At 39.9% G+C, this 13,630-nt stretch overlaps 1 protein-coding gene across 1 annotated transcript in view; it reads right to left on the minus strand.

Moving 5' to 3' along the window:
• Positions 1–13,630, minus strand: part of LOC139718049 (uncharacterized) — a 34,012-nt gene that overhangs the window by 19,192 nt on the left and 1,190 nt on the right. Inside the window, exons 2-5 of the mRNA XM_071629538.1 lie at positions 8,600–8,730; positions 6,270–6,368; positions 5,662–5,824; positions 4,089–4,940 (exon numbers count right to left, since the gene is read on the minus strand). Of these exons, the coding sequence (XP_071485639.1) occupies positions 4,089–4,940; positions 5,662–5,824; positions 6,270–6,368; positions 8,600–8,730 (1,245 nt within the window). The remainder of the gene's footprint in view (positions 1–4,088; positions 4,941–5,661; positions 5,825–6,269; positions 6,369–8,599; positions 8,731–13,630) is intronic.

A 13,630-nucleotide genomic window follows, 5' to 3' on the forward strand; every position in this document is an offset into this window, starting at 1 on the left:
TTTGTCCTTCTTAATGTCTGTTCTGAAATCATATCTATTTGCAAGGAACCAAATTTTTCTATAATCCCAAGGCAAGCATATCTCACTTTCGTCATCATATTTCCCTGAGTCCTGAGTAGGTCTAGGACGAGTGGTGTAGTGCAGGTCTGTTTGATTCTGCATTGCCTCATGGGAAGAGTCACAAAACGTACATGATGAGATTTCTTTCTGTCTTTCACTGATGCATCTACCTGTCAAAACTGAAAAATATTCCAACAACTGAAGCCCACCTGTCTGCAAGGTTTTGATTTGCACTTTATCTTCAAACTGTTCTGAATGACTGTCCGGTTTACAGGGTGGCATGCACATCCAGTTGAATGTCATCAATATATGGTAGTTGGACATGGACTGACACACACTTGGCTTGCAACTGGATGTCATGGATTGAGCTTTTACCTTGTGAGTGTGTTGAGTGGATTGTCTGGGATATATGCTACTTGCCGGTTTCTGATGGTCCCTAGTTTCTTGATAGCTGTTGTTTAATGACAATGGCAAGTGATTTTCATGATAAAAACTGACAATATTTTCCTCAATAAAGCACAAGTTTAAGTCTTCAAACAATGCCTTATATCTGTCTAAAATGGAACAATATGACTGGGGATAATGAAGAACTTTTTCTGGAGCATCTTTCATAAGGCACTTGTCTTTATAAGGAGTAAGAAAACATTCTTTATAATCCTTGATAAGGCAGACTTCTTGTCTAGATAGTACTTTCCTTTGACTAAGAGGTGTGGCAGAGTAGACAATGGGGTCTTGTTTGCTTTGGAGATGAACATTCATTGATGTAACCATCACTTCACCTTTCAGAGCATCACTGTAGTCACACCACACACACGAGTCTTGTGGTTTGAGGATGCATGTGTGACAGCAGAGATCATTCAGGACAGACAAGAACGATGGCAACCTGGGATGTATTGTCTGTCTGCCTGCAACTTTTTGTCCATCTTCTGGCCATATCTTATGATGTGCATCGCTACAGTTCTGTGCTGTGCTTACCTGAGGAGCACACAACCAATATGATTCAATGATATCCTTGAAAGCAACTAAGGATTGATCAGAATGAGACACTGGACTTGCTACATGTCTCACGGATCTCACTTCCTCTGCATTGTTTGTCATGTCTGAAACAGATTCCTCTGCACACTTCAAAGTGACAAGATCAATATACCTACTGATTTTTGAACAAGAGTACGCTGAGAAGCTCCCGTCCTGAGTCAGGCCATGCTTGTGACCAGTAGCCACTTCCTTGATAACCAATGACATAGTCTGTGGCTCACAAACTAAATCAAAGAGTGTTTTGTACACTGACAATTTTGAGCTATATCTTGTCAACTCAAGAAGTGGCTTGAACTGCTTGAGTGCAGAAACTTCTTGAAGATGTTTATGGCTACCGGGAAATTCTGCAGAGTTTATAATGCTGCTCCTGTGCTCTTGTATGGCATCTTTTCTATGAATGTTTTGTAAATCAAAGTGTGCCTGTTTCCAGATTTCTACATACAAATGAAAGCTTGATTCAGATGTACATTCAAGCAACACAGAGTCATTATGGAAAGGGGTTTGTACCTTGTCAGCATCATACTCCACTGGATCTGGTGTTTTCTGAACCACTTGATTTTGCTTGAGTGTCTCATTGACATTAGTTTTCTCCACTCTTGGTAATGCTTCCACTTCATTGAGGACATTTGCTCCTTCAGATGTCAAACATTCAAACCATTCACTTAAGATAAAATCAAGAAAACTCAGTTTCAAAGAGACACCATGGAGGATACTGTGGGAATATCTGATATCTTGCCATTTCTCTGGACAATTTCCTGAGACTTCACGATGATGCTCTTTTGTTCCAGTGTCAGACAAGGGTATTGGCCCGCCAGGCAAACATCCAATCCATCCCTCATAAACAACATCCATAACACTTTTTCGAAAGCAGACATGATCAAGAACATAACTCAAGCATTTGGCATCTCCATCACATTTATCACCTGTTCTCTGAAGAGGCAATGTATCACTTTCTTCCCTGTCACAAGGCTTTTCATCTTTCAAGGGAGCATTGTCAACATATTCTGCTTTTGATGAGAAAGGAAAGTCTGAGACTGGGGCTATTTCCTTACTTGGGGCCAACTCTTGAGCACCTGTGTGTTCGCTATTACCCTTTTCATACCAACTTGTCACTAGCATTGACAGGAACTCAACCTGTGCTTCAGGGTAGGAAGAAACGTGGACCACACGTCTGGTATTTCTCATGGAATGATGGGTATCAGGTCCAGAGCTGATCAGGGGCTGATGATGACTGATGCCCTCCTTCCTAGCTGCCAATTTAATGTCAGAGCTATTGTTGCCAGGCATTTGGATGACAACTAATTCAAACTCTTCAGATTCTTCTTCAAAACAAATAGTCAAAGACTTCATTACCATTGGGTAGCTGAGGCTTTCACAGTAAGATTCCTGCCTAGGCAACATATTTGCACCACTTGCACTCTCTTTCTCTCGATTGTGCAAATCAGACTGCATACAAACTGAAGAAGATTGCAAAAGGCAGACATAGTCACATCTATAGCACGAGGGGAGTGTGCTCTGCCATGGGTGTTTGCCAACACGGATTTGCTGAATGTTTGCAGGACTGTCATGAACTTCACTGATCTGAGATAAAGCAAATGCTCTCACCAGTGAACTTACAGCTGTGCACACATTATACTTCTGCTCAAACATATGGCATTGATCAAAGGAATTCCAAGTCAAAACTGGCCACTTCACAGTTGGCATAACGCTGCCTAAAATATTCTGAGTCTCTTTATCAACACGGATCATGTATTCTTTTTTGGACACCTCTGACTTATGAAAATCATTGATAAGGCACTTATTCCAGTCAAGCCCAGGAAATACCCATGGACAATATAAACCCCTGTCCTGTGGAACTATCCCAAATTTGTGCGCTTCTTTCACTGCTTCTACAGGTTTGGGAGGGGGAGAAACTGTACGCTTTTCTACAAAGTGGATGTCATTTTCATTTGCCACAACTACTTTGTGAGTGATGTGCAATGAACCAGGTATACATGCAAACACAAAAACAGTACAAGACAGGCACGGAAGACAAAAGTTAAAACAGAGGGAAACAAACAAAACATTGTTAGTACTCAAACTATACCTCAACAAGCACAATAACAAACCAAAACTGTGGTGCAATCATAACAGTTAATGCAATGCTGCCATTAAGTGTTCACAGAGAGTTACACCAAACTGAAATGTTCAAGCTTGGAAGCGTAATTTCAAATGGGAGTAGCCATTAAATATTATGTTAGTGTCAAACAGATAGCACTTAACAGAACACAAACTCACAAGACAAAGATGTACACTGAAATATTTCAAATATTTGTCACATGGATCATGTCTATTGGCAGTCTCACAGTCAAGGCTCTACATGGTTTGGGGAAAGCATTGTACTTTATATATTTATTTATTTATTTATCTATCTATCTATCTATCTATTCTTATTACTGGACACTGTGAGGACTGTGAAATGTGGACAGCTGACACAAATTCTAACCCAACAAATTTAACTTTTATTAGTTTTCAAAATACAAAGCTTTAGTCAATACCTTTTTAACTGTAAGACCCATTTTGAGGCACAATAGACACAATTTATATAAACACTAATCCTCACACATATCAATTTGCACAAAATATGATTCAATCTGCTCTTCGCTGGACACAATATAAAGTCAAACACCTTATGTTTGACAGAATGGAAAGCTCATGCCAAACTAGTGGCCAAGCACCTGCTTCCTTAGTGAAGCTTGAGGTATACAAGTCAAATGCCCTTGTGATATTCTGAAATGATTGTTTGAAGTGACACTAGACTTTACCTTGCCACACCCTGATGCTGTTAACAGAGATACAAATGTTAGGAGGTTGACTGTCAAATGGGTGTCACTGGTTAAATAGAAGGATGGTCACGGGATGACATGCATATGAAGCGCCTTGATGTTTCGATGACATGCTGCTCCTTGTGAGATTATTGCTGGGGTTCCATGCTGTCCATGAATTAAACTTACCAATGGTTGTCTCTTTCTCTGGGGAGTCTGCACCAGCTGCAGCATCCTCACCAGCTTTCTGCTGCTCTTGCCTTATTGATTCAAGCTGTTGGGGTTCATCATTGACTGGCACAGGAAGAGTCTCTGCTACATCGTCTTGATCAAATGCCTCATCACTGGGTTGTGTCGCTTGCAGTTGCTCATTTGAAAGCACAGAAGTCCTTTCTGTATTTTCCATACTCTCATGTGCATCTCCTCTTTCTGGATCATCTTCGTCTCCTACTCCTTCACCTTCATCTTCAATATCTTTTCTGTCTTCATCATCATCTTCTTCATCTTCAACATCGCCTTCTTCCTCATCAGCCAGTGCTTCCTCTATTTGACTTTCATACTTGAGAATCTCTGCCTCCTGCTGCCTTCTTTCCATCTGCTGGTATTCTTCAACCTCTTCTGCCTTCATTACTTCACCCCTGGGAGGACCATCTAGAATCTTATTTGCCTGTTCCTCCCTCTTTCTCTCCTCTTTCTCACTATCCCACATGATCTTAAAAACTTTTTGCACAATATCCAGTTTTTCCTGAGGTGGGTTATTATCAATTGGTCCCTTATAGTGGCTTTTCTCAATCTCTTCCAAATCTCCTTTATCTTGGTCTTCCCCATGAGACGATACCTTTTCTTCTCTCATTTTAGTTTTCTGGAGTATGGATGTCCTCTCATCCCCTCCTCTCGCATCCAGCAATTCTTCTAAGAAATCTTCTTCTTCTTGTTCTTCAATATACTTTCGATCATAGTAACTCCAGTCATCATCATCATCATCTTCATCGTCATAATCATCATAATCATCGTCATCTTCTGATTCATCATCAATGTATCCTGTGTCATAAGCAGTTGGTAATTCAGACAACTGTTTATTCTCAAAAGGAAACTTCTCTTTACTTTCTTTGCTAAAAATAATCTTTGGATTAAGCTGTTTTTCAACAGTCTTATCAGTATTCTCAACAATATCAGACACATAGTTATCAACTTGAGGAGAAATATAGTCTCTGTTGTCACTTTGTACTTGAGGAGGCATAGAGTTGTTATTGAGGTTTGCAGTATTTGTATCTGAAGTTTTGTCAGTTACAGAGACATGTCCATCACTGATCTCTCTCCCATGATGTTCATTTTCTCCTGTGGTCATTTCACTTGGTACATCCTTCAATCCAATTTGATTGATCACAGTGTGCTTGGATATATCATCCTCCTCACTTTGATGGTCACTACCTTCTTTAATCTTTACTTCAAAACTGCCAACGAACTCTTGTTTAGGCAAGTTGTACAAAAACTTGCCATTTTCACTTTGAGGGTTATCCAATGAATTTACAATGGCCTGCTCCTTTCCATCATTTTTTCTGAACATGTAAACTTTTAGCAGTGACATGATTAGTGAACCTGCCACCAGCTACACTTGTACCATCACCATCAAGATGATCCTGGTTATTCAAATCAAACTCTGTCAAGGAAATTCTGGCCTGCACTGCTTCCTGGCTGCCAGAATGACTACTCTGAGATTGTTCCTTGTGTAGCTGCTGTTCAGCTACAAACTTAAACCTACCTGGCCCACCAAAGTCTTGTCCCGGTTCGGTCCCATTTCCGTCCTTGGCATCATTCTTCTCTGGCTCTTTCTCTGGCTTCTGCACGTCCGCATTCCTGGGCGTCGGAAATGCAGGTAGTTTTCTCTGGAATCCATCCCCTATTAACCGAGCCTCAAACAAATCCTGCAGTAAAAATACACAAATAATATTTGCTTCCAATAATAAAATGGAAAATATCATTGGATTTAGTACTTAGGCACTCTGATATCTTACATTATCAATGAAAGAAGTCCTTTTGTTTTTGTTGTTAGCTAAATTATGAATAGTAATACAACGCATGTGAATTCAACTCAGCATGATACATGAAATTTCCAAGGGTCACGCAGTTTACTCCATTTCAAAATATACACGAGTAAATTTGTACATTTGTATGTCATTACAAACAAGATATGGTTCTAAAATTTTGATGCTTTGCATATTGTCCTATACCAGGTCATACGCTCTGGTTAGGTATAAAAATCTCATGATGTTGAGGCTTCTTGTTGAGTTTTAGAAAGCTCCTAGATGTTGGCATTCACGGCCAAAAGTTTGCTGCAGTTTTAAGCTAATATTTTGAATGTTTTCTCACCTCAGCATTAACATGTAAAGATGGACGCTTGTTGAATACAACTAGTTCTTTTACGTGATCCTTGTTGAAAAGGCCAACTCTTCCAGGTTTCATTAGCAACTGCAAGGACAAAAATGGACACATACGAAACATATGCAGGGATTACCAAGTGCAAGAGAAATAATTCAATAAAAAAGACAACATGTGATTAGAAGTGTACACTATGTATGTTCATTCTCATACAAACTGGTATGGGTTTAAATTGCTGTCATTTTCATAGGTTATTACTAAATGAAGGTTTCAGAAATATGGGTAAAAAGTGAACTTCTAAACATTTTAAATTGTACTAATGAGGTCTGACAGTATAATAATTTTGTTTTCATTGAGTTTTCACTCTCACTTTGATTGGATTACACATCCATTGCACAATGGAAGCATCCTTTATCTAGTCAATATGCGTTGTAGGCATTACTGTACTGCTCATTTCACTTTAAACCAATTTTACATTTCAGAAGGCATTCACTGAAATAACTCACAAATACACAGTGCAATATATCATAATGTATAGCAAATGAATACAATTATAAAGCATCCCTCTGGTGCATGTAGGAGAGGATATACTGAAAGACTTAATATTCTCCAGCTGTACCCCTCCCCCTTTAAAAAAAAAGAAAAAAAAACAGTTAAACTGGTATTTTTTTAATTTATCAAAAAGTCTGAAATCTGATGTCATATGCAATTGATAGAAAAAATGCCTTGAATATCATTCTCTAACAAAGTGTGCTTGGGTGGTCACAGCTTTGGTGCAGTGTTCGCCAAGAAATTCCTTGCAACTGATTGACAAATTGGCCTACATCTATGTAAATAAAACATCTCGACGGAGGAATTTCATGAATTTGAAGAAATCCCTCTCCAGGTATTAGAAAAGCAGTGCAAGAGTTGTTCTGAATGACTGATTATTCAGAATATACTATCTTACATTTTTCACATAATTCTGCAAACCACTTCTTTAGATACAATGAGGATCTAAACCGGGTAAAAATATATGAATCTCTGATGACATCAATTGTCTCCAAAGTAAAAGGAGGTGCACTTTAGCTTCATTTCACAGAATTATAGTACTTGAGTATTTTTTAATCATATCATCACATTCATATGACATGAAGTATCTTTTTTGCATGATCATTATTGATATACTGCACATCATTGTGAAACACTTTTTAACAGACCTACCAAGGCTCACGCCTCCTACACACTCCATTCCTCCCCCCATCGTATAATGTCCAGCAATAACTCACTCCAAGCCAGTTGATAAACTTGGCATCTCTGTTCTAACTGCATTTGGGTATGGTAATCATGCAGAGCTAGAAGCAATAGAGACTATTATTGTGTAATGTCAGAAATTTTGCTGCAAACTGGAGAGCGGTTTTCCCCAAACCAAATTAAATATCTACTTTTACATACACACATACACCTCTCCCCTCCCCCCCCCCCCAAAAAAAAAAAAAAAAAAAAAAACCTATCTTTACAAATGTAGTCTTCAAATTATTCAAAATGAAATTTGAAATTATTGTAAGTGTCACACAATTAGTTTCAAAACAATCAGATTGGATATGGATAATTCAATAAGATATTACCCATAAATATTATGGATGGTGTTAAAGTACTCTTGTCTTGTGAGGGTATCAATAGTTGACTTTTACGCTAATGTATAGTTCAAGGGCAGATGTCTTCTACAAACCCACATAATTCACATCTGATTTGCATCTAGACTGTAAAAATATTGAATGCACATGCTGTACAGACAGTAATTGATATGAGCAATGGATGACATTATAAGTCTGCAACTATTTGAGAAGACTTAGTCTCATTACAACCACTTTAATTTACTAAGTTTTACCTTGTATGATGTATACTATGCCTCAGAAACTGCTTCATTTGATGTTTGATTCATTTGATTTGAAATGATAAGATGTTATATTTCTCTTTACCACTCAGCTAGAAAGTAAAAAATGCTTCTCTCCTGGTGCAGTGCATGTGGTTGGGTGTTTACCAACAATCTAAGCTATCTCACTGAACAAAACAAAAGATCCCTAGAGAGTAATAAGTGCTTTGAACATCATATTCTCTTTCTCTAATGTCTTCCAGCAGGTGACCCCTTATACAGAATATATAAGAGAAAAGTGTGCGAATGGACAACCTGCTAAGGGGGAAGTTTCAATCAAAATCTGACACATGATTGACATAAACTGTGTACAGAGTTAATCTTTTAAAGATTTTAAATGTTTGCAATGAACATAGGAACTTGTACATGTAGTGTAAATTGAACTTATTGACTGGTTGAAAATCACCTCTCCTGTCCATAGTCCTGAATCATCCACATCTTTGGCAAACACCTGGATTACATCGTGCTGACTGAAGGAGAGATGGTGTGGATCTGGAGCATCATAGCTGAATACAGTTTGCACACGGGATATTGGAGCTGAAGAGAAAGATATTTGACCATAAAAGTGGGTATATACTCTTTCTTACTACATATCTCAATCAGAGTCACTCTCCAAACATCCTCAATTTTACATTACGCTTAGAATCTACGCTTTACGTTGTTTTTGATGAAAATTGCATACATGTAAATATATCAGTCTCCTAATTTATCATTTTATTACTAATATTAGCTGGTAGACATAGGCTCCTACTATTTAGGCCTACCCCCCCCCCCCCAAAAAAAGTAGGCTCCCCTACAATTGTAATTTAAAGTTTTACGTTTGCATGCTCTCTTCAGACCAACAGAAAAAAATAATGCACAGAACATCTGAATAGATTCCTAGTATAGTAATCCTACACTACAGCATTAACAAGTTACCTAGGTTACATCAGTTTTCATATTTTAGGAGAATGTATAGTAATCAATAGTAGATATAGGCATTCTATACCAACAGTCAGACCGCAACGCGGCTGTTAATGAGCTCAAATCAAAAATTTATCGTACGCGCAGGTTTTTGCGCATGTCCTTCTGAGCACCCAAGATTCTGCGAGATATTCAGAGACGGAGTGCATGGTCGACGAGATTCATTTAGGGACGACATTAAGATCTACTCTCTGTGACTAATTGACATGATTTGTGAATATTTGATATAAATCACACCTTTTAATGCTTACATCATGTAAAATGAACTTATGATACCATCATTCTTATCACTGCATCCTACTGACATTTTCAAAACGATCCTAAGACAGATTATGACAAGGCTTTCTATTTATTGATCACCCGACCCGTTCCAAGATTGAATCACCTCATTACTGATATCCAGCATTTTAGAGATTCTTGTTATAATAGCACAGTAAGAACTGAATTGGTCCCTCACTTAGAAAACTATAAAAATTGAAAGTCTCGTTGAGTAAAAATAGTGGTGTAGCAATTTGAGATACATGTACATGCATGATCATGCGCTCTCAGGGTATCATTAGTTAAATTACTCGGCAAAGAGCCCCAAAGAACTATGTGTGCAAAGTAAGTGTTAGATCTTTTATTATTGATTAATAATAAGCTATTCATTAATGCAACAGTTCAGTTACTGCATCTAGTTGAGTAAACAAAATCCAAGCCAAAGTTGAGCTGTCGATCAGAGTGGAGTGTTGTTCTTGTTGTTTACGTGGAGATCTTAGTTGCAGTTGCCTGAGCCCGAGCGTGTATACATACATCGTGCGCGTGCACACACACACACACATAGGGTCCTATACTTTCATCTACACACAGAGTATTCCTGTATGTACAGTACACGTTTAGTGTCCTTCCGCACCGTTCAACTCTCCACTCAGAGGGCAATTAACCAATCAGAAACGCGTATTCGCGGCAAACTGAAATCTCGTCAAAAATTAATTGTACAACGCAATGATTTATTCGATTACCTAACCCGTTCCAAGAATGAGTCCACATGAAGTCATTATATTTTCATAGTATGATATTTCCTCTTTCATTTCATACCTCTTCCATTTTGGTCCACATTTATTTCATTGTTCTAATGTACCCCATAAGAAAAATGAAAAATATGCAAATTTTATGTTTTATAATTTCCTTGTTCAGTATATTTCATATGTCACAACCTTTCAAGTGGTCGGATGTCATCAAAGTACAACTTTTCAGCTTTTTATCGAGGTATATATCATGTAGATTGGTAATGTCATTTAGATTTACAGGGACTCTAAACATGTGGTCTTCCAGCTCATTACGTATTCATGTCTGCGAGGTCCATGCATACGCGTACGATAAATACGAGGAAGGCTTGAAAGGTATTCCTGTACAGCAAAGCTGACACAGCCAGCTTGAAGGCAGATCTGCTCAAGTTCCAGTCTACTTTCCTGAATAGCAGCCCAGGTTCCAGATCTGTACAGCAAAACTGGGACTCCTTTAGGACGGAAATCAGCAACCTCATGGATAAACACATACTGTCAAAGATGTCTGGAAAGAAAGGAACCAACCCTTGGATCACAAACACCTTGAAGAGAGGGATCAGGAAAAAACAGAAGATGTACAACAAAGCTAAAGCCTCAAAAACATCAGATGACTGGCTTAAGTACAAGAATTTCCAAAAAGAGCTTACGAGTCAACTTCGGCATAACTACTGGACTTATCAAAACAAGATGTTCTCTCCAGCAGACAAGAACAACAAAGCCTTCTGGAAGTTCATTAAATCTAGAAAGCCAGAGTCAATCGGTATTGCATTTCTTACACATGGTCAGCAGCTTATCTCAGACAGCAAGGGAAAGGCAACAGTATTGAATGACCAGTTTCAATCTGTCTTCACCATGGAGGATCGCACAAACATCCCAGATCTCGGACAGCCTACCTGTCCATCCATGGACCGCATTGAGATTTCCGTGGAAGGTATTGCCAAGCTACTAAAAGCCATAGATGCAGGCAAAGCAACAGGACCAGACGGCATACCGGATAGAATCTTGAAATACCATGCTGAGGACATTGCACCGATCCTCGCCTTCATCTTCCAGCAGTCCCTGGACACAGGAATGGCGCCATCTGACTGGCGTCTTGCAAACATCTCTCCCATCTTCAAAAAAGGTGACAAGAGCATGGCCTCCAACTACCGCCCTGTATCAATCACATCCATTTGCAGAAAACTGCTTGAACATATAATCTTCACCAACATCATGGATCACTATGACAAAAACAACATTCTGAATGATGTACAACACGGCTTCCGCCCGGGCCATTCATGTGAGACCCAGTTAATTATCACATCACAAGACATTGCATGCTCTCTGGATCAAAAAGAGCAGATTGATGCAGTTGCTCTAGACCTCTCCAAAGCCTTTGACCATGTCCCCCATGAGCGCCTTCTCGGGAACTCCAGCATTATGGGATCCATGACAGCCTCCTTCAGTGGATCAAAGTTTTTCTCACGGAAAGGTCACAACGGGTTGTAGTTGACGGAGAGTCATCTGAATGGGTACCAGTCACATCTGGGGTACCGCAGGGTACGGTCCTCGGTCCACTTCTCTTCATATCTTTCATTAATTATATAGTAGATGGGACCTCTTCCAAAATCCGACCCTTTGCAGATGATTGCCTCATATACCGACCTATCAGTGACCTCAATGACAGTCAGGCAATACAACAAGATCTCAGCCGGCTGTTCACATGGGCTGATACATGGCAGATGAAATTGAATACGGAGAAATGTTATCATATCACATTCACCCTTCGTCACAAAGCCATCAGAAATACATACACCCTGGGAGACACTCCCCTTGCATCTGTACCAGATCTCCGGTATCTAGGGTTAACTTTTTCATCCAACCTATCCTGGCAAAGTCACATCAACAATATCACATCCCGGGCCAATCGGATGCTAAGACTAGTCAGCAGAAACCTACGAAAGACCTCGCCAAGGATCCGCCAACAAGCATACTTCTCCCTAGTGAGACCACACCTAGAATACTGCAGCTCAGTCTGGAACCCACATACAAACAAACACATTTCTCAAATAGGAGCCATCCAAAGACGAGCAGCAAGATTCACCCTCCAGAGGTATTACCGTCCAGACAGTGTCTCTGCCATGATTGAACGACTTAAATGGGAAAGTCTGGAGAGGAGAAGAAATGCTGCTAGCCTCTTCCTCATGTACAAGATTCAGCACAACTAACATGGCAGCCATCAATGCACAGCACTACACATCACCCATGATTGTTAGCAACACACGACAGTACCATCCAAACAAGTTGCTGGCAATTCCTACCCGAACCCAACTCTATCGGAACTCATTTTTTCCACGTACAGTAACTGCTTGGAATGGGCTTCCTAAAAACGCCCTTGAAGCCACTTCATTGGAGGCCTTCAAGGGAGCTCTTCCACTCAGCATCTAGACTGAGGAACTGGATTTTTACTCGCACCATATATTTTAATTGCACCAACAAGCATGCACTGCAAATGAGCACCTAAGTTAAACTCCTTAGCACTACATCCTGACTTATGGATCCTGCTGAGTATCTTCGTAGAAGTAGAAGTAAATTTAGAAGTAAATGCGAAGGCTTTTCAGGGTGTTGCGGTCTGACTGCCAATAGCATGAACTAGACTAGTAGTACAATAGATCTATGGCATGCCTCCTATGATGGTCCGTAGGCCGAATTAGCCTTGGGGCAAGAAGTAAATTTTCATGAATTCTTGTCAGTAGGGATACTTAATTACGAGCTAAACAGTAAGAAAGGCGCTTGCCGCCTATCCTTCATCTTGCTTGCAAAGCCCGACTTTGCTCTCGAGTCGTACATAATTACATGATACAGAACGTAACAGAACGGTGCACAGTGCAGTGCAGCTGCGGTGATCAGTATCGAGTAAAAGAATCTGTGATCTACTGTACTAACCTAACGTGCTATAGTATCAGTCCGGGAAACCCGCTCATGAGGACCGCCCCCGCGTACGAGGATGGTCCCTCCTCATGAGGACCTCCCCCCGCCTCATGAGGCCCCCCGGGGAACGCCTCATGAGGCCCCCCATTCACTTCTTATTCATCTCACATCTGACGTACAAATTGTCGCAACTTTGCACGGTGATTTTTTGTTACACACACATGTCCACTATCCATGATGAAAAGAAGAAAAAATCCTGTCTGTTTTTTTTTTCAAAAATCGAGTTTTAATCAACCGATGCAGAGTGCCCATCAAAACATGGGCGCCAGCGCGTTCGCACAATGCAAGACTGCCGCACCTAGCGGCCTGATCCGACTAAATATTTTCGATGCTTTTTTCTGCGGCTCTCACCTCTCCACGCACGAATCAGCCTCGTGAAGCTGAAGTCTGACATATTTTTACACAAATTCGTAACGAGAAAAATTAAATCAGTACTAACCTGATCTTGTCCATATATT

Source organism: Diadema antillarum, unplaced genomic scaffold, assembly GCF_040938485.1.
Source record: "Diadema antillarum isolate AM-2024a unplaced genomic scaffold, OU_Dant_1.0 scf00000087, whole genome shotgun sequence".
NCBI classification, from domain to species: domain Eukaryota; kingdom Metazoa; phylum Echinodermata; class Echinoidea; order Diadematoida; family Diadematidae; genus Diadema; species Diadema antillarum.